The sequence below is a fragment of the Corvus hawaiiensis genome, chromosome 13 (assembly GCF_020740725.1).
Source record: "Corvus hawaiiensis isolate bCorHaw1 chromosome 13, bCorHaw1.pri.cur, whole genome shotgun sequence".
NCBI classification, from domain to species: domain Eukaryota; kingdom Metazoa; phylum Chordata; class Aves; order Passeriformes; family Corvidae; genus Corvus; species Corvus hawaiiensis.
The window spans coordinates 20,599,624-20,619,786 of NC_063225.1; the positions used below are offsets into that span (position 1 = coordinate 20,599,624).

At 57.5% G+C, this 20,163-nt stretch overlaps 2 protein-coding genes across 6 annotated transcripts; both read right to left on the minus strand.

The window, feature by feature from the left end:
- Positions 1-4,364: 4,364 nt before the first annotated feature.
- On the minus strand, positions 4,365-19,869 carry INSYN1 (inhibitory synaptic factor 1). 2 transcript variants are annotated; one of them, XM_048317409.1, is made up of 4 exons: positions 19,577-19,869; positions 17,714-17,879; positions 16,751-17,356; positions 4,365-5,306 (listed from the first exon to the last, which is right to left on the minus strand). In XM_048317409.1, the coding sequence occupies exons 3-4, from the start codon at positions 16,922-16,924 to the stop codon at positions 4,653-4,655; spliced, it is 828 nt and encodes a 275-aa protein (XP_048173366.1). In that variant the 5' UTR covers positions 16,925-17,356; positions 17,714-17,879; positions 19,577-19,869; the 3' UTR covers positions 4,365-4,652. The 2 variants fall into 2 exon arrangements, with proteins under 2 accessions (XP_048173366.1, XP_048173365.1); XM_048317408.1 differs by lacking the exons at positions 4,365-5,306; positions 19,577-19,869 and having other exon boundaries at positions 16,920-17,356; positions 17,714-18,297.
- Positions 11,848-15,143, minus strand: LOC125332492. 4 transcript variants are annotated; one of them, XR_007206512.1, is made up of 4 exons: positions 14,029-15,143; positions 13,503-13,713; positions 12,890-13,301; positions 11,848-12,678 (listed from the first exon to the last, which is right to left on the minus strand). XR_007206512.1 is itself a non-coding variant. In XM_048317404.1 (3 exons), the coding sequence occupies exons 1-3, from the start codon at positions 14,568-14,570 to the stop codon at positions 12,261-12,263; spliced, it is 1,086 nt and encodes a 361-aa protein (XP_048173361.1). In that variant the 5' UTR covers positions 14,571-15,140; the 3' UTR covers positions 11,852-12,260. The 4 variants fall into 4 exon arrangements, 1 of the variants encoding a protein (XP_048173361.1); XR_007206511.1 differs by having other exon boundaries at positions 11,854-13,301; positions 14,029-14,142; positions 14,344-15,143; XM_048317404.1 differs by lacking the exon at positions 12,890-13,301 and having other exon boundaries at positions 11,852-12,766; positions 13,676-13,713; positions 14,029-15,140.
- Positions 19,870-20,163: the final 294 nt, after the last annotated feature.

The window sequence follows — 20,163 nt, forward strand, 5'->3', positions numbered from 1 at the left end:
TCCTCCTCCTGCTCCTCCTCCTCCTCCTTTTCCGAGCCTTCCTCCCTCCTCCTTCTCCTCCTCCTCCTCCTGCTCCTTTCCCGAGCCTTCCTCCCTCCCGCTCCTCCTCCTCCTCCTGCTCCTCCTCCTCCTCCTCCTCCTCCTCCTCCTCTGCCTCCTCCTCCTTCTCCAAGCCTTCCTCCCTCCTCCTCCTCCTCTCCCTCCCTCCCCCTCCTCCTCCTCCTTTCCTGAGCCTTCCTCCCTCCTCCTCCTCTTCCTCCTCTCCCTCCTCCTCCTCCCGCTCCTCCTTTTCCTTCCCCGCGGGGGGAACACGGGCGGGAGGCGCGCAGCGAAGTTTGGCTGGAATTCCGCGGGATTCGGTCCCGGGAATCCCTCCCGGAGCGGATCCCGAACTCCGGGATCAGCAGGAAGTGAATCCAGGCAGGATAAAAACCTGGAATTTTCACTTCTCCCACTTTTTAAATGATCCACACCCAAAATTTGGGTGGAATTCCGCGGGATTCGGTCCCGGGAATCCCTCCCAGAGCGGATCCCGAAACTCCAGGAGAAGGCTGGAAGTGCATCCAAGCGGGATAAAACCCTGGAATTTTCACTTTTCCCGGCTTTTTTTCAACCCTGGAATGACTCACGGAGCAAAATTTGGGTGGAATTCCGCAGGATTCGCTCCAAGGAATCCCTCCCAGAGCAGATCCCGAACTCCGGGATCAGCAGGAAGTGAATCAAGGCGGGATAAACCCCTGGAATTTTCACTTTTTCCCGCTTTTTTTGGCCCTTGAAGGATCCCTTTTCCCCCCAAATTCCCACCGCTTCCCGATTCCAGGCTCTGGAAAAGCGTCGCGTTCCCTCTCCAAAGCTTCCCAAGGGAAAACTGTGCCCCCCAAAATGGGAATTTCTCCCAGATTTTGCCTCTTCCGGTCCATTTGGGATTTTCCCCCTGGATAATAAATCCCAAATGATGGCAGGAAATGCCTGGAATTAACCCGGAATTGGGCTGGAAACTCCTTTTTTTTTTTTTTTTTTTTTTGGGGGGGGGTTATTGAATAAAAAACAGGATCTGAGGAGAGAATCCCAAATTCACAAATCCCAAAATTCCCAAATCCCAAAATCCCAAATCCTGAAATTCCCAAATCCCCAAATCCCAAATCCCAAAATTCCCAAATACCAAATCCCAAAATTCCCAAATCCCCAAATCCCAAATCCTGAAATTCCCAAATCCTCAAATCCCAAATCCCAAAATTCCAAATCCTGAAATTCCCAATTCCCAAATCCCAAAATCCCCAAATCCCAAATTCCGAAATTCCCAAATCCCAAATCCCCAAATCCTCAAATCCCGAAATCCCAAATCCCAAAATTCCAAATCCCAAAAATCCCAAATTTCCAATTCCCAAATTCCCAAATCCCGAATCCCGAAATTACCAAATTCCCAAATCCCCAAATCCCAAAATTCCCAAATCCCGAATCCTGAAATTCCCAATTCCCAATTTCCCAATTTCCAAATCCCCAAATCCTGAAATTCCCAATCCCCAAATTTGGCTCAGAGCAGGACCCAGATCCCGAAATTCCACCTCGAGCTTGATCCCATCGGAATTCCGATGAGCACGTCCTGGGATCCAGGGATCCCAAAATCCCATCCCAAGGCCGATCCAGGGATCCCAGAAATCCTTCCCCGGGATTGGGGATCCCAAAATCCCACCCCGAGCCGATCCAGGGATCCTGAGCACATCCTGGGATCCAGGGATCCCAAAGTCCCACCCTGAGGCCGATCCAGGGATCCCAAAAATCCTTCCCTGGGATTGGGGATCCCAAAATCCCATCCCTGGGGCTGGAGGATCCGAAATTCCCATCCTGAGGCTGATCCAGGGATCCTGAGCAGCTTCCTGGGATCCAGGATTCCCAAAATTCCCATCCCTGGGATTGGGGATCCCAAAATCCCATCCTGAGGCTGATCCAGGGATCCCGAGCAGCTTCCTGGGATCCAGGAATCCCAAAATCCCACCCTGATCCCGATCCAGAGATCCTGAGCAGCTTCCAGGAACTGGGAGATCCCAAAATCCCATCCTGAGGCTGATCCAGGGATCCTGAGGAGCTTCCTGGAATCCAGGGATCCCAAAATCCCATCCCAAACCCAATCCAGGGATCCTGAGCTGATCCTGGGATCCAGGGATCCCAAAATCCCACCCCGATCCCAATCCAGGGATCCCAAGCCCCTCCCTGGGATCCTGGATCTCCAAGGGCAACGTCCCTGGTCGTCGAGAGGGAAAAATTCTGAGGAAAAGCTGGAATTCCTTCAATCCTCGATCAATTCCCAGCTCCGGGGGATGGAATTCCAGCCGGGAGAGTGGGAATTTCATCCCCCAATTTTCCTCCAAAGGAAATTCGGGATCGTTCCCCGCGCTTCCCACTTTCCCATCCTGGGATCGGAGTCTTTCCGAACCCCTGGAGCTGGGAGAGAATTCCCAAATTTTGGGGGGCTGCTCCCGTTTTTCCTGCCCATCCCGGTTTTTCCCGGAAGCAGGGAAAGGCCGGGAACAGCGGGAACGTTTCCCTGGGAGAAGCCGGGATTGGATCCAGGCCAGAATCCCTAAAAATAGAACCAGGCTGGAAAAGCTCCGGCTGAGCCAAATTTATCCAGCTCAGAGACGGCCGAATTCCCCAAAAAAAAATCCGGGAGTGGCTCCCAGGGGTCCCCAGAGATGGGAGGGATCCCCCGGGATCCGGAGCATTCCCAGGAATGTGGCGGAAGAGGGAAGAGGGAATCGGCACTGGGAAAAATGGGAATATCCGGGATTGGGAATGCGGGATGGGCATCGGGATCAGTCAGGATCGGGGGGCACGGAAGGATTCCCAAAAAAAAGTCGTTATCCCATGGATTTTTTTCCCGTATGGATGCGAATGCCGGCGTTCCGGGCTGAGTTTTCCAAGGGCGGTGTCAGGGTGGGGGGGGGGGGGCAATTCCCAGATCCAGGAGCTCCAGAAGGTTCTGATCCCAACATCTGGACAGCCCAAATCCCAGGATCCAGGGCCTGGAAAAGGTTCCCATCCCAACATCTGGAGAAAGTTCTGATCCCAGGATCTGGACAGGACAAATCCCATTTTCCAGAGGCTCCAGAAGGTTCTGATCCCAACATGTGGAGAAGGATCCCATCCCAACATCTGGGCAGGAGGAATTCGCAGATCCAGGGGCCAACATGTGGAGAAGGTTCCATCAGGATCCCATTCCACCCCAGAGGAGCAAAGCCAACGACGGCCCCGGGTATAAAACGGGAAGAACTCGGAAAGATTAAAATATTCCAAAAAAACGGGATCAAAACCAAACGAGGGGAGATGGGATGGATGGAGGGATGGATGGAGGGATGGAGGGAGGGATGGATGGATGGATGGATGGAGGGATGGATGGATGGATGGATGGATGGATGGAGGGATGGATGGAGGGATGGAGGGATGGAGGGATGGATGGATGGAGGGATGGATGGAGGGATGGATGGAGGGATGGATGGAGGGATGGAGGGATGGAGGGATGGATGGATGGAGGGATGGATGGAGGGATGGATGGAGGGATGGAGGGATGGAGGGATGGATGGATGGATGGATGGATGGATGGATGGATGGATGGAGGGATGGAGGGATGGATGGAGGGATGGAGGGATGGATGGAGGGATGGAGGGATGGAGGGATGGATGGATGGTGGGATGGATGGAGGGATGGATGGATGGAGGGATGGATGGAGGGATGGAGGGATGGAGGGATGGATGGATGGTGGGATGGATGGATGGATCCCACAGCCCTGAGTTCTTCCTTCATCTTGAGCATTCCCAGTGGGAGCAAAGCAATCCCAGGAATGTGCTGGCATCAGCACCACCAAGGTCCAGGCTCTGCTGCCACCTGGATGGATTTTCCCGGCTGGATCCCTTTAGATCCATCCCTCCACCCCTTCCCTGGGATTTCCAAGTTTCTTGTGCCTTGACCCAGAAAAGGGGAATTCAGGAGCTCAGGAAAAGCAGGATTTTCCCGCATTTTCTGATGGATGCGGACTCGGGGCCAGGGATATTCCCACTGGAAAAGTTGGGAATTGAGGGGCGAGGAGTTCTCAAGGCCGGCTCCTCAATCCCGGGTGGTTTTGGTGATCCCCTCGTTGTCCCTCTCAGAGCTGGGAATGACATTCCAGTGCCATTCCAGTGCCATCCCAGGGATATCCCGGTGCCCCAAAAATCCCATCCCACTGATTTTTCCTACCCCAAACAGGGATAAAACATCCCAGCCAAGGGAAATTTCCCCTTCCCCATCCTGCCACCTGCTCCGACATTCCCACATCCCAATCCGTGCCCCATTCCCATCCTCCGGAAGCGCCAGCCGGCCCCCTCCTGGCACATCCATATCTTTAATGATTTATTGATCTCCTTCAAATTCCCTGAGCCTGGAAAATGATCGGGATACGGGGATATTGTCGGGATTTTATCGGGATATCATCAGGATATTATCGGGATATTATCGGGATATTACCGGGCTATTCGGTGCCGCTGCTATGAGGAGTACGGATTTATTGAAATATATATTTATATTTATATCTATATATATATTTTCCAGCCCCTTTCCCAGGGATTTTGCCCCACCCCTCATCCCGCCCCGAACCCATCCCAAACCCGGATCCGGGCTCAGTTTTTGTTGGGAATTCTCTGCCTGGCCGGGACGTAGGGCAGCAAGGTCTGCGTGCTCTTATCGGCCACGGTCTGGGTGCTGCTGTTCCTCGTGCTTCTCCTCATCGGGATCGCGCCCGGATTCCTCGGGAGCTGCTCCCGAGGCCCCTTCCTGGCGGGATCCTCGGCACCGTCGGCGCCGGGAGCGGCCGCGGCGTCGCCGGCGTCGCCGTCGTCGTCGCAGCACAGGGCGTGGTAGAGCACCTTGTCGCTGAAGCGGACGCGCTCCCGCGTGCCCGGCGGCCGCGGCGCCGGCATCTTGGGAAGGGCGACGCTGCCGAAGCATTCCTCGCTGGAGGAATCCGGGGTCCCCCCGCCGCCGCCGCGGGGGCCGTTGGCCAAAGGGACCCCCCCGTTCATCAGGCGGGCCGGCGGCGGCCGCGGAGCCTCCGGACAATCGCCAGGGTCCGAGGGCGTGGAGGCGTCCAGGAAGGAGCAGAATTCCCAGCTGTCCGAGAGGATGTCGGAGGAGGCGAAGTCCAGCGGGCCCAGCTCGAGGCTGGCGCCGCCGCGGTCGCTGCTGGACGTGCTGCTGGCCGTGGCCGGAGTCCAAGCGTCCGGCTCCAGGTCCAGAGCGAAGTCGGACGTCAGGCGGTCGATCTGAGCCACGACCTGAGGAGACAGGGAGGGATGGAGGGGTGGAGGGAGGGAGGGATGGATGGAGGGATGGATGGATGGAGGGATGGATGGAGGGATGGAGGGAGGGATGGATGGATGGATGGATGGAGGGATGGAGGGATGGAGGGATGGAGGGAGGGATGGATGGATGGAGGGATGGATGGATGGATGGATGGATGGATGGATGGATGGATGGATGGATGGATGGAGGGGTGGAGGGAGGGATGGATGGATGGAGGGATGGATGGATGGATGGATGGATCAGGGATGGATGGATGGATGGATGGATCAGGGATGGATGGATCAGGGATGGATGGGATGGATGGATGGATGGATGGATGGATGGATGGACAGATGGATGGATGGATGGATCAGGGATGGATCAGGGATGGATCAGGGATGGATCGATGGATGGATGGATGGATCCAACTCCTCCCCTGGGATTTCCCAGTTTTCCCCCTCCCCAAAACTTCCAGGGACAGTGGGGTCCCTCCATCCCTCGCCCTTTGGCTTTGAAGCTTCTTGGGAACATCCACAGGGAAGCCTGGAAATCAGGAAAATTCCCTTTTCCCTTCCAGATCTCTTTTCCTTTAATTTCTTCCTCTTTTTTTTTTTTTTTTTTTGGATAAAAAAGGGCAAATCTCAAGGAAAAGTGTAAAAAAATGGATTCTGTGACCTCCTGTTTTTTGGGGCAAGGAAGAATCGGGACGAAGGCCGGGAATCTTTGGGAATACCCGGTTACCCAATGGTTGTGCTGGAATGGGATCCCCTCTGTTCCCACCGGGAATGTCAATCCCAGCCTGTCCCCGCCACCTGAGGTCCTTTCCCAGCCTCCCTAAAGGGATCAGGATGGAGCAGGGACAGCGGGAAGGGCATCCCAATCCCAATCCAAATCCCAATCCCAATCCTGGCCCCATCCTGGGATCGGTGTCACTCACGGCTGTCCCCATCCCAATCTTGTCCCCATCCCAATCCCAGCCCCATCCCAGTCCTGTCCCAGTCCCAATCCTGTCCCCATCCTGGGACTAGTGTCACTCATGGCTGTTCCCATCCCAGTCCCATCCCCATCCCGATCCCATCCCCATCCCGATCCTGTCCCCATCCCGATCCCGTCCCCATCCCGATCCCGTCCCCATCCCGATCCCGTCCCCATCTTGATCCCGTCCCCATCTTGATCCCGTCCCCATCCTGATCCTGTCCCCATCCCATTCCTGTCCCCATCCCAATCCTGTCCCCATCCCAATCCCGGCCCCATCTGTCCCCATCCCGATCCTGTCCCCATCCCGATCCTGTCCCCATCCCGATCCCGTCCCCATCCCGATCCTGTCCCCATCTTGATCCCGTCCCCATCCCAATCCCGTCCCCATCCTGATCCTGTCCCCATCCCATTCCTGTCCCCATCCCAATCCTGTCCCCATCCCAATCCTGTCCCCATCCCAATCCCGGCCCCATCTGTCCCCATCCCGATCCTGTCCCCATCCCGATCCTGTCCCCCATCCCGATCTTGTCCCCATCCTGATCCTGTCCCCATCCTGATCCTGTCCCCATCCCAATCCTGTCCCCATCCCAATCCCAGCCCCATCCCAATCCTGTCCCAACCCCAATCCCAGCCCCATCCCGATCCCAGCCCCCATCCTGATCCCGTCCCCATCCCGATCCTGTCCCCACCCCGATCCCAGCCCCATCCTGATCCTGTCTCCATCCCAATCCTGTCCCCATCCCCATCCTGGCCCCATCCCAATCCTGTCTCCATCCCAATCCTGTCCCCATCCCAATCCTGTCCCCATCCCAATCCCAGCCCCATGCCAGGATTAGTGTCACTCACGGCTGTCCCCATCCCAATCCTGTCCCCATCCCAGTCCTGTCCCTGTCCCAGTCACAGCCCCAATCCAATCCTGTCCCCATCCCAATCCCAGCCCCATCCCAATCCAGGCCGCATTCCGGGACTGGTGTCACTTATGGCTGTCCCTGTCCCAATCCCACCCCCATCCCAATCCCAGCCCCATGCCAGGATTGGTGTCACTCATGGCTGTCCCCATCCTAACCCCAGCCCCATCCCAATCCCGGCCCCATCCCAATCCCAGCCCCATCCCAATCCCAGCCCCATCCCAATCCCGGCCCCATCCCAATCCCGGCCCCGTGCCAGGATTGGTGTCACTCGTGGCTGTCCCCATCCCGATCCCGTCCCCATCCCGATCCCGTCCCCATCCCGATCCCGTCCCCATCCCGATCCTGTCCCCATCTTGATCCCGTCCCCATCCCAATCCTGTCCCCATCCTGATCCTGTCCCCATCCTGATCCTGTCCCCATCCCGATCCTGTCCCCATCCCGATCCCGTCCCCATCCCAATCCTGTCCCCATCTTGATCCCGTCCCGATCCCAATCCCGTCCCCATCCTGATCCTGTCCCCATCCCAATCCTGTCCCCATCCCAATCCTGTCCCCATCCCAATCCCGGCCCCATCTGTCCCCATCCCGATCCTGTCCCCATCCCGATCCTGTCCCCATTCCGATCCCGTCCCCATCCTGATCTTGTCCCCATCCCAATCCTGTCCCCATCCCAATCCTGTCCCCATCCCAATCCTGTCCCCATCCCAATCCCAGCCCCATCCCAATCCTGTCCCAACCCCAATTCCATCCCCATCCCGATCCCAGCCCCCATCCTGATCCCGTCCCCATCTCGATCCTGTCCCCACCCCCGATCCCAGCCCCATCTTGATCCTGTCTCCATCCCAATCCTGTCCCCATCCCCATCCCGGCCCCATCCCAATCCTGTCTCCATCCCAATCCTGTCTCCATCCCAATCCTGTCCCCATCCCAATCCCAGCCCCATGCCAGGATTAGTGTCACTCATGGCTGTCCCCATCCCAATCCTGTCCCCATCCCAGTCCTGTCCCTGTCCCAGTCACAGCCCCAATCCAATCCTGTCTCCATCCCAATCCCAGCCCCATCCCAATCCCGGCCCCATGCCAGGATTGGTGTCACTCGTGGCTGTCCCCATCCCGATCCTGTCCCCATCCCGGGATTAGTGTCACTCGTGGCTGTCCCCATCCCGGGATTAGTGTCTATTTTTAGGATCACTCCCTATTTTAAGCCGGGGCTTAAATCCCTCGGTGACACTCGGCTCCTTTACGGCGGATTTACACGGAAAGAAGGATTTGGGATTTGCTCCCCCCCTGCCCTTTTCCTCCTTTGCCAGGGCTGGCAGAGCTTTTCCACCTTTGGGGGGGAAAAATCCCTCCCCAGTTCCCCGGGAATATCCCCAAGGATTCATCCCAAACCTTCCCACCTGCTTGGAGGGGACGAATTCCCCCCAGTTCCCCGGGAATATCCCCAAGGATTCATCCCAAACCTTCCCACCTGCTTGGAGGGGATGAATTCCCCCCAATTCCCCGGGAATATCCCCAAGGATTCATCCCAAACCTTCCCACCTGCTTGGAGGGGATGAATTCCCAGGAAACCGGAGAGGATTTGTCCCCCCCAAGCAGGGGAAGAGGTTTGGGATGAGATCCTGGGGATATTTCCAGGGAATTGGGGGGATTTCCAAGGGGAGGAGCTTTGGGATGAGTCCCTGGTGCCAGCCAGGAGCTTCCCAATAAAATCCCGGCTGTCCCAAACTGGAAATGTTCCCCACCCGACTCCAGGGACAGCTGGAGCCCCATCCTTGTTTTTATGGGATTTGGGCATTTTGGCTGCAGACCAAGCCCGAGGTCCCTGCCGAGGGTTGGGATCGGTGGCTGCAGATCCCAGATTTTGGGCTGGGATCGAATGGGGGGGATCCGATGGGATCCAAGGGTGGGGTCTGATGGAAGCGAGGGGGTGGGATCTGATGGGATCCAAGGGTCGGGATCTAATGGGATCCAAAGGTTGGGATCTGACTGGATCCAAGGGTTGGGATCCAACGGGATCCAAGGGATGGGATCCAACGGGATCCAAGGATTGGGATTTGACGGGATCCAAGGGATGAGATCCAACGGGATCCAAGGGTGGGATCTGACGGGATCCAAGGGATGGGATCTGACAGGATCCAAGGGATGGGATCTGACTGGATCCAAGGGTTGGGATCTAATGGGATCCAAGGGTTGGGATCTGACTGGATCCAAGGGTTGGGATCTGACTGGATCCAAGGGTGGGATCCAACGGGATCCAAGGGATGAGATCCAATGGGATCCAAGGGTTGGGATCTGACTGGATCCAAGGGTGGGATCTGACGGGATCCAAAGGTTGAGATCCAACGGGATCCAAGGGGGGGATCTGACTGGATCCAAGGGTGGGATCTGACGGGATCCAAGGATGGGATCTGACTGGATCCAAGGGTTGGGATCTGACTGGATCCAAGGGTTTGGATCTGACTGGATCCAAGGGTGGGATCTGACTGGATCCAAGGGTTGGGATCTGACTGGATCCAAGGGTGGGATCTGATGGGATCCAAAGGTTGAGATCTGACTGGATCCAAGGGTTGGGATCTGACTGGATCCAAGGATGGGATCTAACGGGATCCAAGGGATGGGATCCGACGGGATCCAAGGGTGGGATCTGACGGGATCCAAGGGTTGGGATCTGACGGGATCCAAGGGTGGGATCTGACTGGATCCAAGGGTGGGATCTGACGGGATCCAAGGGATGGGATCTGACTGGATCCAAGGATGGGATCTAACGGGATCCAAGGGTTGGGATCTGACTGGATCCAAGGGTTGGGATCTGACTGGATCCAAGGATGGGATCTAACGGGATCCAAGGGTTGGGATCTGACTGGATCCAAGGGTTGGGATCTGACGGGATCCAAGGGATGGGATCCGACGGGATCCAAGGGTGGGATCTGACGGGATCCAAGGGTTGGGATCTGACGGGATCCAAGGGTGGGATCTGACGGCCCCTCCATCCCCACGCAGGCTTGGGAAGAGGATCGGGAAGCAGATCTGAGCCCGGGATGAGGAGATCCAAGGCCGGCCCTGCTTGGGGGGTCCCCCCCCCCCCCCATTCCATTGGTTTTCCCAGTCCCGAGCCCAGCCTCTCGTCCTCCCGGGGATTTGGGGATGCGTCCCACAATCCCTCGGCTGCTGCTCCCCTCCCGAGCACCTCCGGCTGCGCATTTCGGGATCCAAAGCTTTCCTCTGGAATTCCCGACCCGTTTGGGTTGGAATTCCTAAATCCCATCCCATTCCCATGGGCAGGGACACCTCCCGCCATCCCAGGTGTCCCATCCTGGGAGCCTTCCCGGGATTCAGGGTTTTCCAGCTGATTTTCCAGGCTGGATCCAGGCAGGAATTCCCCAGCCCTATTCCCAAATCATCCCAAAGGTCTTTCCCAGCATCAATCCCTGGAAAAAAGAGTCACCCCAAAGCGCCCCCACAGCCTGGAATTCCCAGCAAGGCCCTTCCCACTTCCCTTCCTGCTTCCCGGACAATGTTTAACGAGGGATAAATCATTAACGGGGGCTGGCAGCCGGGAGCAGGGAATGCAGGGGCCGCTCTTCCCGGAGCTGATCCCGGAAAACGATCCTTCCAAGGATCTGGGGTTCAGCTGCTGCACCCCAAAACCTGCTCCCAAAATCTCCAAACCCAGCTCCCCAAATCCCCCAAAAACCCAGCTGCCAAAATGCCCCCCAAATAATTCCCCAAATCCCCTAAACCCCAGCTCCTAAATCCCCAAAACAATTCCCGAAATTCCCAAAACCCAGCTCCCCAAATCCCCCCAAAACAAATCCCCAAATCCCCAAAACCCAGCTCCCAAAATCCCCTAAAACCAGATCCCAAAATCCCCCAAAACCAAATCGCAAAATCCCCCAAACCAGCTCCCAAAATCCCCCAAACCAGCTCCCAAATCCCCCCAAAACAAATCCCAACATCCCCTAAAACCCAGCTCCCCAAATCCCCCAAAAAATAGCTCCCAAAATCCCCCAAACCCAGCTCCCCAAATCCCAAAAAAATAGCTCCAAAAATCCCAAAAACCAGATCCTAAAATCCCCCCAAACCCAGCTCCTAAATCCCCCATCCAATTCCCGAAATTTCCAAAACCCAGCTCCTAAAATCCCCCAAAACCAGATCCCCAAATCCCCCAAAACAATTCCCCAAATCCCCCCAAAACTGCTCCCAAAATCCCCCAAAACTGCTCCCAAAATCCCCTAAAACCCAGCTCCCCAAATCCCCCCCAAAATAGCTCCTAAAATCCCAAAAAACAGATCCTAAAATCCCCCCCAAACCCAGCTCCCCAAATCCCCAAACCAATTCCCGAAATTTCCAAAACCCAGCTCCTAAAATCCTGCAAAACCAGCTCCCAAAATCCCCCCAAACCAGCTCCCAAAATCCCCTAAAACCCAGCTCCCCAAATCCCCAAAACTGCTCCCAAAATCCCCCGAACCCAGCTCCCCAAATCCCCAAAAAATAGCTCCTAAAATCCCAAAAACAAGATCCTAAAATCCCACAAACCCAGCTCCCCAAATCCCAAAAAATAGTTCATAAAATCCCCCCAAACAAATCCCAAAATCCCCCAAAAACAAATCCCAAAATCCCCCAAACCAGCTCCCCAAATCCCTCCAAAACCAGATCCCAAAATCCCCTAAAACCCAGCTCCCCAAATCCGCAAACCAATTCCTGAAATTCCCACAACCCAGATCCCAAAATCCCCCAAAACAGCTCCCAAAATCCCCCCCAAAACTGCTCCCAAATTCCCCCAAACCCTGCTCCTAAATAATTCCCAACCCTCTCCCAAAGCCGTTGTTTTTGGGATAACGATCCCGGAACATTCCCAGGCATTCCCGGTTAATCCCCTCTTGATCTCGGCATTATTATGGAATTTCTTCTCCTCGGGGATCGCCGGCAGGATTTTTCCAGGGAAAAAGCCGGGAGGGAATCCCTTGGGGTGCTGGGATCTCGTTGATCCCATGCCAGCAATTCCAGGTGGGATAAACCCTTCCCATGGGAATTTTTTGGGGGTGCTAAACCCATATTTAGGGTTTTTCCCACCATGGAATATGGACGATTTCCAACCTCGAATCCCACAGGAATGGGAAGATCCTCGGGATCTCCTGGAGCATCCCATTCCAGCAGTTCCAGAGGGGACGGACCCCTTCCCATGGGAATTTTTTTAGGGGGGGTTTTGAATGGATATTTGGGGATTTTTCTATCCAAGGATTGAGAATGATCCTTTTCATTTGGGGACCTGGGAATGAGCATGGACGCAAAAGGATGGGAAGGAAGGAGCGAGACCGGGAAAAGCGGGATGTGACCAGAGCTGGGACACTCTGGTGGCCCTGAGGGGAGATGGACACTGGGATGGACATCCCAAAGATTCCATGGGGACACCCCAATGTCACAACTTTCAGGACCCTTTGGTGGCCCTGAGGTGACCCCAATCCATGATCCCACCTCTGCTTGGAGCCACCAGCCAGGGATATCCCAAAGATTCCATGGTGGCTCCATGGGGACACCTCAATGTCCCAACTTCCAGGACACTCTGGTGGCCCTGAGGGGAGATGGACACTGGGATGGACATCCCAAAGATTCCATGGGGACACCCCAATGTCACGACTCCAGGACACTCAGGTGGCCCTGAGGTGACCCTAATCCATGATCCCACGTGGGCTCAGAGCCACCACCCAGGGACATCCCAAAGATTCCATGGGGACACCACAAAACCAGAACTTCCAGGACACTCTGGTGGCCCTGAGCAGAGATGGACACTGGGATGGACATCCCAAAGATTCCATGGGGACACCCCGATGCCACAACTTCCAGGACCCTTTGGTGGCCCTGAGGTGACCCCAATCCATGATCCCACCTCTGCTCAGAGCCACCACCCAGGGACATCTCAAAGATTCCATGGTGGGTCCATGGGGACACCCCAATGTCACAATTTCCAGGGCACTCTGGTGGCCCTGAGCAGAGATGGACACTGGGATGGACACCCCAAAGATTCCATGGGGACATCCGAATGCCAGAACCCCAGGACACTCAGGTGGCCCTGAGGTGACCCCAATCCATGATCCCACCTCTGCTCAGAGCCACCAGGCAGGGACATCCCAAAGATTCCATGGGGACACCCCAAAACCAGAACTTCCAGGACACTCTGGTGGCCCTGAGGGGTGATGGACACAGGGATGGACATCCCAAAGATTCCATGGGGACACTCCAATGCCACAACTTCTGGGACCCTTTGGTGACCCTGAGGTGACCCCAATCCATGATCCCACCTGGGCTTGGAGCCACCAGCCAGGGACATCTCAAAGATTCCATGGTGGCTCCATGGAGACACCTCGATGTCATAACTTCCAGGACACTCAGGTGGCCCTGAGCAGAGATGGACACAGGGATGGACATCCCAAAGATTCCATGGAGATCTCCCAGTGTCATAACCCCAGGACACTCTGGTGGCCCTGAGCTGACCCCAATCCATGATCCCACCTCTGCTCAGAGCCACCAGCCAGGGACATCCCTAAGATTTCATGAGGACACTCCAATGCCACAACTTCTGGGATCCTTTGGTGGCCCTGCGGTGACCCCAATCCATGATCCCACCTCAGCTCGGAGCCACCACCCAGGGACATCCCAAAGATTCCATGGGGACACCACAAAACCAGAACTTCCAGGACACTCTGGTGGCCCTGAGCAAAGATGGACACAGGGATGGACATCCCAAAGATTCCATGGGGACACCCCAATGTCACAACTTCCAGGACCCTTTGGTGACCCTGAGGTGACCCCAATCCATGATCCCACCTGGGCTTGGAGCCACCAGCCAGGGACATCCCAAAGATTCCATGGGGACACCACAAAACCACAACTTCCAGGACACTCTGGTGGCCCTGAGCTGACCCCAATCCATGATCCCACCTCTGCTCAGAGCCACCACCCAGGGACATCCCAAAGACTCCATGGGGACACCACAAAACCAGAACTTCCAGGACACTCTGGTGGCCCTGAGCAGAGATGGACACAGGGATGGACACCCCAAAGATTCCATGGGGACACTCCAATGCCACAACTTCTGGGACCCTTTGGTGACCCTGAGGTGACCCCAATCCATGATCCCACCTGGGCTTGGAGCCACCAGCCAAGGACATCCCAAAGATTCCATGGGGACACCCCAATGTCACAACCCCAGGACACTCTGGTGGCCCTGATGGGAGATGGACACTGGGATGGACACCCCAAAGATGGACACCCCAAAGACACCCCAATGTCCCAACTTCCAGGAGCACCCTGGGATGGTGGAAGGTTTCCCTGCCTGTGGAATTTGATCTTTTCCGACCCAAACCCATCCCGTGAATTCCCAAAGCTCAAATCCTGTGGGAATTTTGGGAAAAAGTGGAGCTCTGGATGTTGGAATCTTGGGTTATCCTGGTGGGACCGGTGAGATTTCGGTCGGGAACCGGAATTTTGGGATGTTTTGGATAAATTTTGGGAGGAAAAAAGGGGGAGATTGGGATTGAAAAGGGGAAATTGGGATCAAAAAAGGGGGAAATTCAGATAGAAAAAAGGGGAAAATTGGGATGAAAAGAGGGGAAATTGGGGTCAATAAAAGGCGGAAATTGGGAGAGAAAAGGGGAAATTGGGATCAAAGAAGGGGAAAATTCGGATAGAGAAAGGGGGATATTGGGGTCAATAAAAGGCGGAAATTGGGAGAGAAAAGGGGAAATTGGGATCAATAAAAGGTGGAAATTGGGATGGAAAAAGGGGGAAATTGGGATCAATAAAAGGTGGAAATTGGGATGGAAAAAGGGGGAAATTGGGATCAAAGAAGGGGAATATTGGGATGAAAAAGTGGGGAAATTCGGATAAAGAAGGGGGAAAATGGGGGTGAAAAAAGGGGGAAATTGGGATCAACAAAGGGGAAAATTCAGATAGAAAAAGGGGGAAATTGGGATTAAGAAAGGGGAAAATTCGGATAGAAAAAGGGGGAAATTGGGATTAAGAAAGGGGGAAATGGGGATCAAAAGAGGGGAAAATTGGGGTCAATAAAAGGGGGAAATTCGGATAGAAAAGAGGAAATTGGGATCAATAAAAGGGGGAAATTGGGATGGAAAAGGGGGAAATTGGGGTCGATAAAAGGTGGAAATTGGGATGGAAAAAAAACAGGGGGAATTTGGATAGAAAAGGGGAAATTGGGGTCAATATAAGGGGCAAATTGGGATGGAAAAAGGGGGAAATTGGTCTCAATAAAAGGTGGAAATTGGGATGAAAAAAGGGGGAAATGGGGATCGAAGAAGGGAGAAATTGGGATGGAAAAAGGTGGAAATTGGGATCAATAAAAGGTGGAAATTGGGGTAAAAAATAGGGGGAAATTGGGATTAAGAAAGGTGGAAATTGGGATCAAAAAAGGGGCAAATTCAGATAGAAAAAGGGGGGAATTGGGGTCAATAAAAAGTGATAATTGGAATGGAAAAAGGGGGAAATTGGGATCAAAGAAGGGGAAAATTGGGATGAAAAGAGGGGAAATTGGGATCAATAAAAGGTGGAAATTGGGATGGAAAAAGGGGAAATTGGGGTCAATAAAAAGTGATAATTGGGATGGAAAAAGGGGGAAATTGGGATGAAAAGAGGGAAAATTGGGATCAATAAAAGGTGGAAATTGGGATGGAAAAAGGGGGAAATTGGGATTAAGAAAGGGGGAAATGGAGATCAAAAGAGAGGAAAATTGGGATCAATAAAAGGGGAAAATTCGGATAGAAAAGGGGAAATTGGGATGAAAAGAGGGGAAATTGGGATCAAAGAAGGGGCAAATTTGGATAGAAAAAGGGGGAAATTGAGGTCAATAAAAAGTGATAATTGGGATGGAAAAAGGGGGAAAGTTGGGATCGAAGAAGGGAGAAATTGGGATCAATAAAAGGTGGAAATTGGGATGGAAAAAGGGGGAAATTGGGATGGAAAAAGGTGGAAATTGGGATAAAAAAGGGGAAGTTGGGATCAATAAAAGGGGGAATTGGGATAAAAAAGGGGAAGTTGGGATCAATCAAAGGGGAAATTGGGATCAATAAAGGGGAAAATTTGGCTCAAAAAAAAGGGGGGAAATGGGGATCAAAAAAGGTGGAAATTGGGATCAAAAAAGGTGGAGATTGGGATCAATAAAGGGGAAAATTTGGCTCACGAGAAGGGGGGAATCTGACATCGCCTCTTTCCCTCCTTGTTTCAGGGAAAATCCAGCTCAGGGAGATCCCTCCTGAGGCTGCGAGTGCTGAGCCGGCTCTGCCTCCCCATCCCGGCCCGGGAATGAGGAAAATTGCCTCTGGAATGAGGACACATCCCTCCCTTTTCTCCTCGCCGTTATCCCGCGGCTTTTCCTACCTCCCCATCTCTCCAACCGAGCCCAAATTCCCTCTTTTTTGATGCAAATCCTCCTCAGGAACATCCCACCGGCAACGTTGCCGGCTCCCTCTCCCCCCATTTTTTTTTTTTTTTTTTTTTTCCGCCCCCCTCGCCTTTATCCCGGGAATTCTCGCACCTCGCGGAGCTCCTTGGCCACCTCCTTGAGCTCGTGCAGGATGCCCTCGAGCTGCCCGATCACCATCCTCATGCGGCCGCGGATGCGCTCCCGCTCGCCCTCGCTACGGCCGCCGCCGCCGCCGCCGCGGGGCCGCTCCGTGCGCTGCGCATCCCGGCGGCTCCGCGAGTCCATCCTTCCCTAGGCTCCCGGGATGGCCGGCCCGGTGTCCATCCTGCTGCTCCCCGCCCGGCCCGGCCCGGGCAGCTCTCACCATCTTAACGCTGCCGCGGCTCCCCGGAGAATTCCAGCGACGCGCTCGCGCTTCCCGGTGGGATCGGGGCGCTCCTGGGGGAAGCGGGAGGCGCCGGCAGGGTGCACCATGCGGGAGGGGGGTGGCTGGGCTGGTGGCCTCGGGGTGACACCGCCGCGAGGAGGAGGAGGAGGAGGAGGAGGAGGCGGAGGAGAGGCTCGGGATTTCCCGCCAGGCGGAATTCCAGCGGGAGGGCGACGCGCGGCTCGGTGTCCCCGAGGAGGGGCCGCTGCTCCTCGCGGCGGGGCCGCAGGTCCGGCGGGTGGTCAGCGGGGGTGTCCGGCTGTCCTGGGAGGCGCGGGGGGGGTCCCTTCCTGCGGGGACAGAGGGACAAGGGCAGGGAAATGGGAAAGGGCCGGGAAAATCCTCGGGAAGGGGCTCTGGCCGCTCCTCCCCCCCCCCCCCCCCCCCGCCGTGTCGCGGTGTCCCCGGAATGAGGACAAACCCCAGGTATCCCCTCAGGACCCCCCGCCAGGTCGAGGTGGGGGGACAGGATGGAGCCGGGAATGTCACTGCACCCCCTCTTTAGCCTCCCCCAGAACCCCCAGGGAACTCTGGGGCCTCCCGGGGCCGGAGGGATGGACAGGGGGACACAGGGACACCCCGAGGGACACCCAGGGGGACACCCGGGGGGACACCCGGGGGGACACGGGGACAGCTCCGGGCCTCACCGGCGCGCTCCAGCCGCTCCTGGGCTCCGCTCCAAGCTCTTCCTTGTCCTGTTTTTCCCCCGGCTCCTTCCCTCGCTTCCTCCCCCTCCTCCTCCTCCTCCTCGCCGCCGTCTCCCTCCTCCCTCAGGGCTTTTCCGCCGACGCCGGGGCCGCTCTCCTCCGGTGGCTGTGGCGAGGGGTGACACGTTCGCGGCGGTGACAGCCCCGCGGGGGGGGGGGGAAGGGGCACACGCGGCCCCGGGGACCGGCACGGGGGGGGGGGACCGGGAGCCTCCGCCCCCTCCCGGGGCCCTTCCCACCGGCAGCCTCCGCCCGGAGAGCTCCGAGCCCGGCTCCGCCCCGGCCCCCGAGTGCCCCTCGGGAACGGGAACGGCGAGGGGGGAGCGGAGAGGGGGGTGCGCAAGGGGAGGGGGGGGCTCGGTAGGGCCGCGTTTCCCTCCCCGGTACTGGCATTCTCCATTCCCAGTACCGGCATCTCTCAGCCCCGGTATTGGAATCCCCCATTCCCGGTACCGGTATCCCCCATTCCCGTACCGGTATCCCCCATTCCCGGTACCGGTATCCCCCATTCCCGTACCGGTATCCCCCATTCCCGTACCGGTATCCCCCATTCCCGGTACCGGTATCCCCCATTCCCGTACCGGTATCTCCCATTCCCGGTACCGGTATCTCCCATTCCCGGTACCGGTATCCCCCATTCCCGGTACCGGTATCTCCCATTCCCGTACCGGTATCCCCCATTCCCGTACCGGAATCCCCCATTCCCCTACTGGTATCCCCCATTCCCCTACTGGCATCCCCCATTCCCGGTACTGGTATCCCCCATTCCCGGTACCGCCATCCCTCAGCCCTACCACCGACATCCTCCAGCCCCGGCACCGCCATCCCTCAGCCCCGGTACCGGTATCCCCCATTCCCGGTACCGGTATCCCCCATTCCCGGTACCGGTATCTCCCATTCCCGTACTGGCATCCCCCATTCCCGGTACCGGTATCTCCCATTCCCGCCAGCGGCGTCCTCCAGCCCCGGTACCGCCATCCCTCAGCCCCGGCACCGCCATCCCTCAGCCCTGGTCCCCACGTCCTCCGGGGCTCCCCGAATCCTCCATCCCGGGAGCCTCCATCCTCCATCCCCGCTCCCCGAACCCTCCAGCCCCGGTACCGGCATCCCTCAGCTCCGGTCCCCGCGTCCTCCCTCCCCGGCTCCCGAACCCTCCAGCCCCGCTCCCTGGAGCCTCCAGCCCCGGTTCCCTCATTCTCCGTCCCCGCCGCTCTCATCCTCCATCCCCGCTCCCCGCACTCTCCATTCCCGAATCCTCCATCCCCTGTCCCCGCTCCCCGCATCCCCCTCCGTCCGTCCCCGCCGCTCTCATCCTCCATCCCGGAGCCTTCATCCTCCATTCCCGACCCCTTATCCCCGCATCCTTCAGCTCCGGAGCCCGGATCCTCCGTTCCCGGTCCCTGAATCCTCCATCCCCGCATTCTCCATCCCCGGAGCCTCCATTCCCGATTCCCGCTGCCTGCATTCTCCATCCCCGGTTCCCGCATCCCCTCATCCCCTCTCCCCGTGTCCCCTCTCCGGGACCCCCGGGACGCACCGGCGGCGCGGCGGGCTCCGGGCCGGGCTGTCCCCGGGCTCCGGGCGGCCGGAGCCTCTCCCCGTGTCCCCATTCCCGGTCCCGCACTCCCGGGGACTCACCGGAGCCTCTCCCCGTGTCCCCGTTCCCGGTCCCGCACCCCCGGGGACTCACCGGAGCCTCTCCCCGTGTCCCCGTTCCCGGTCCCGCACCCCCGGGGACTCACCGGAGCCTCCCCCCGTGCCCCATTCCCTCATCCCTTCCCCGTTCCCTCCCCCGGGACGCACCGGCGGCGCTGCGGGCTCAGGGCCGGGCGCTCCCCGGGCTCCGGGCGGGCGGAGCGGGCCCCGGGCAGGGCCATGAGCGGCGGAGGGCCCGGCCCGGCCCCGCTCCGGCCGCAGCCTCCCCGCGCTCCTCCCGCCCGGCCCCGCGCGGCGCTGCTGTGTCACCGGAGGGGCCGGGCCTGCCCGGGAAACGGGAATTAAAGGCACCGGGAGCGGGAATGCAGCGGGAACGGGGCGGGAACGGGGAGGGAATGGAGCGGGAAAGGAGCGGGGATGGAGAGGGAACGGGGCGGGGATGGAGAGGGAGTGGAGCTGGGATGGAGCGGGGAATGGAGAGGGAACGGAGTGGGAACGGGGCGGGAACGGGGCGGGAACGGAGCGGGAACGGGGCGGGGATGGAGCTGGGATGGAGCGGGGATGGAGCGGGAATGGAGAGGGAACGGGGCGGGGATGGAGCGGGGATGGATCTGGGATGCAGCGGGAACGGGGCGGGGATGGAGCTGGGATGGAGCGGGAACGGGGCGGGAACGGGGCGGGGATGGAGCTGGGATGGAGCGGGGATGGAGCGGGAACGAGGCGGGAATGGAGGG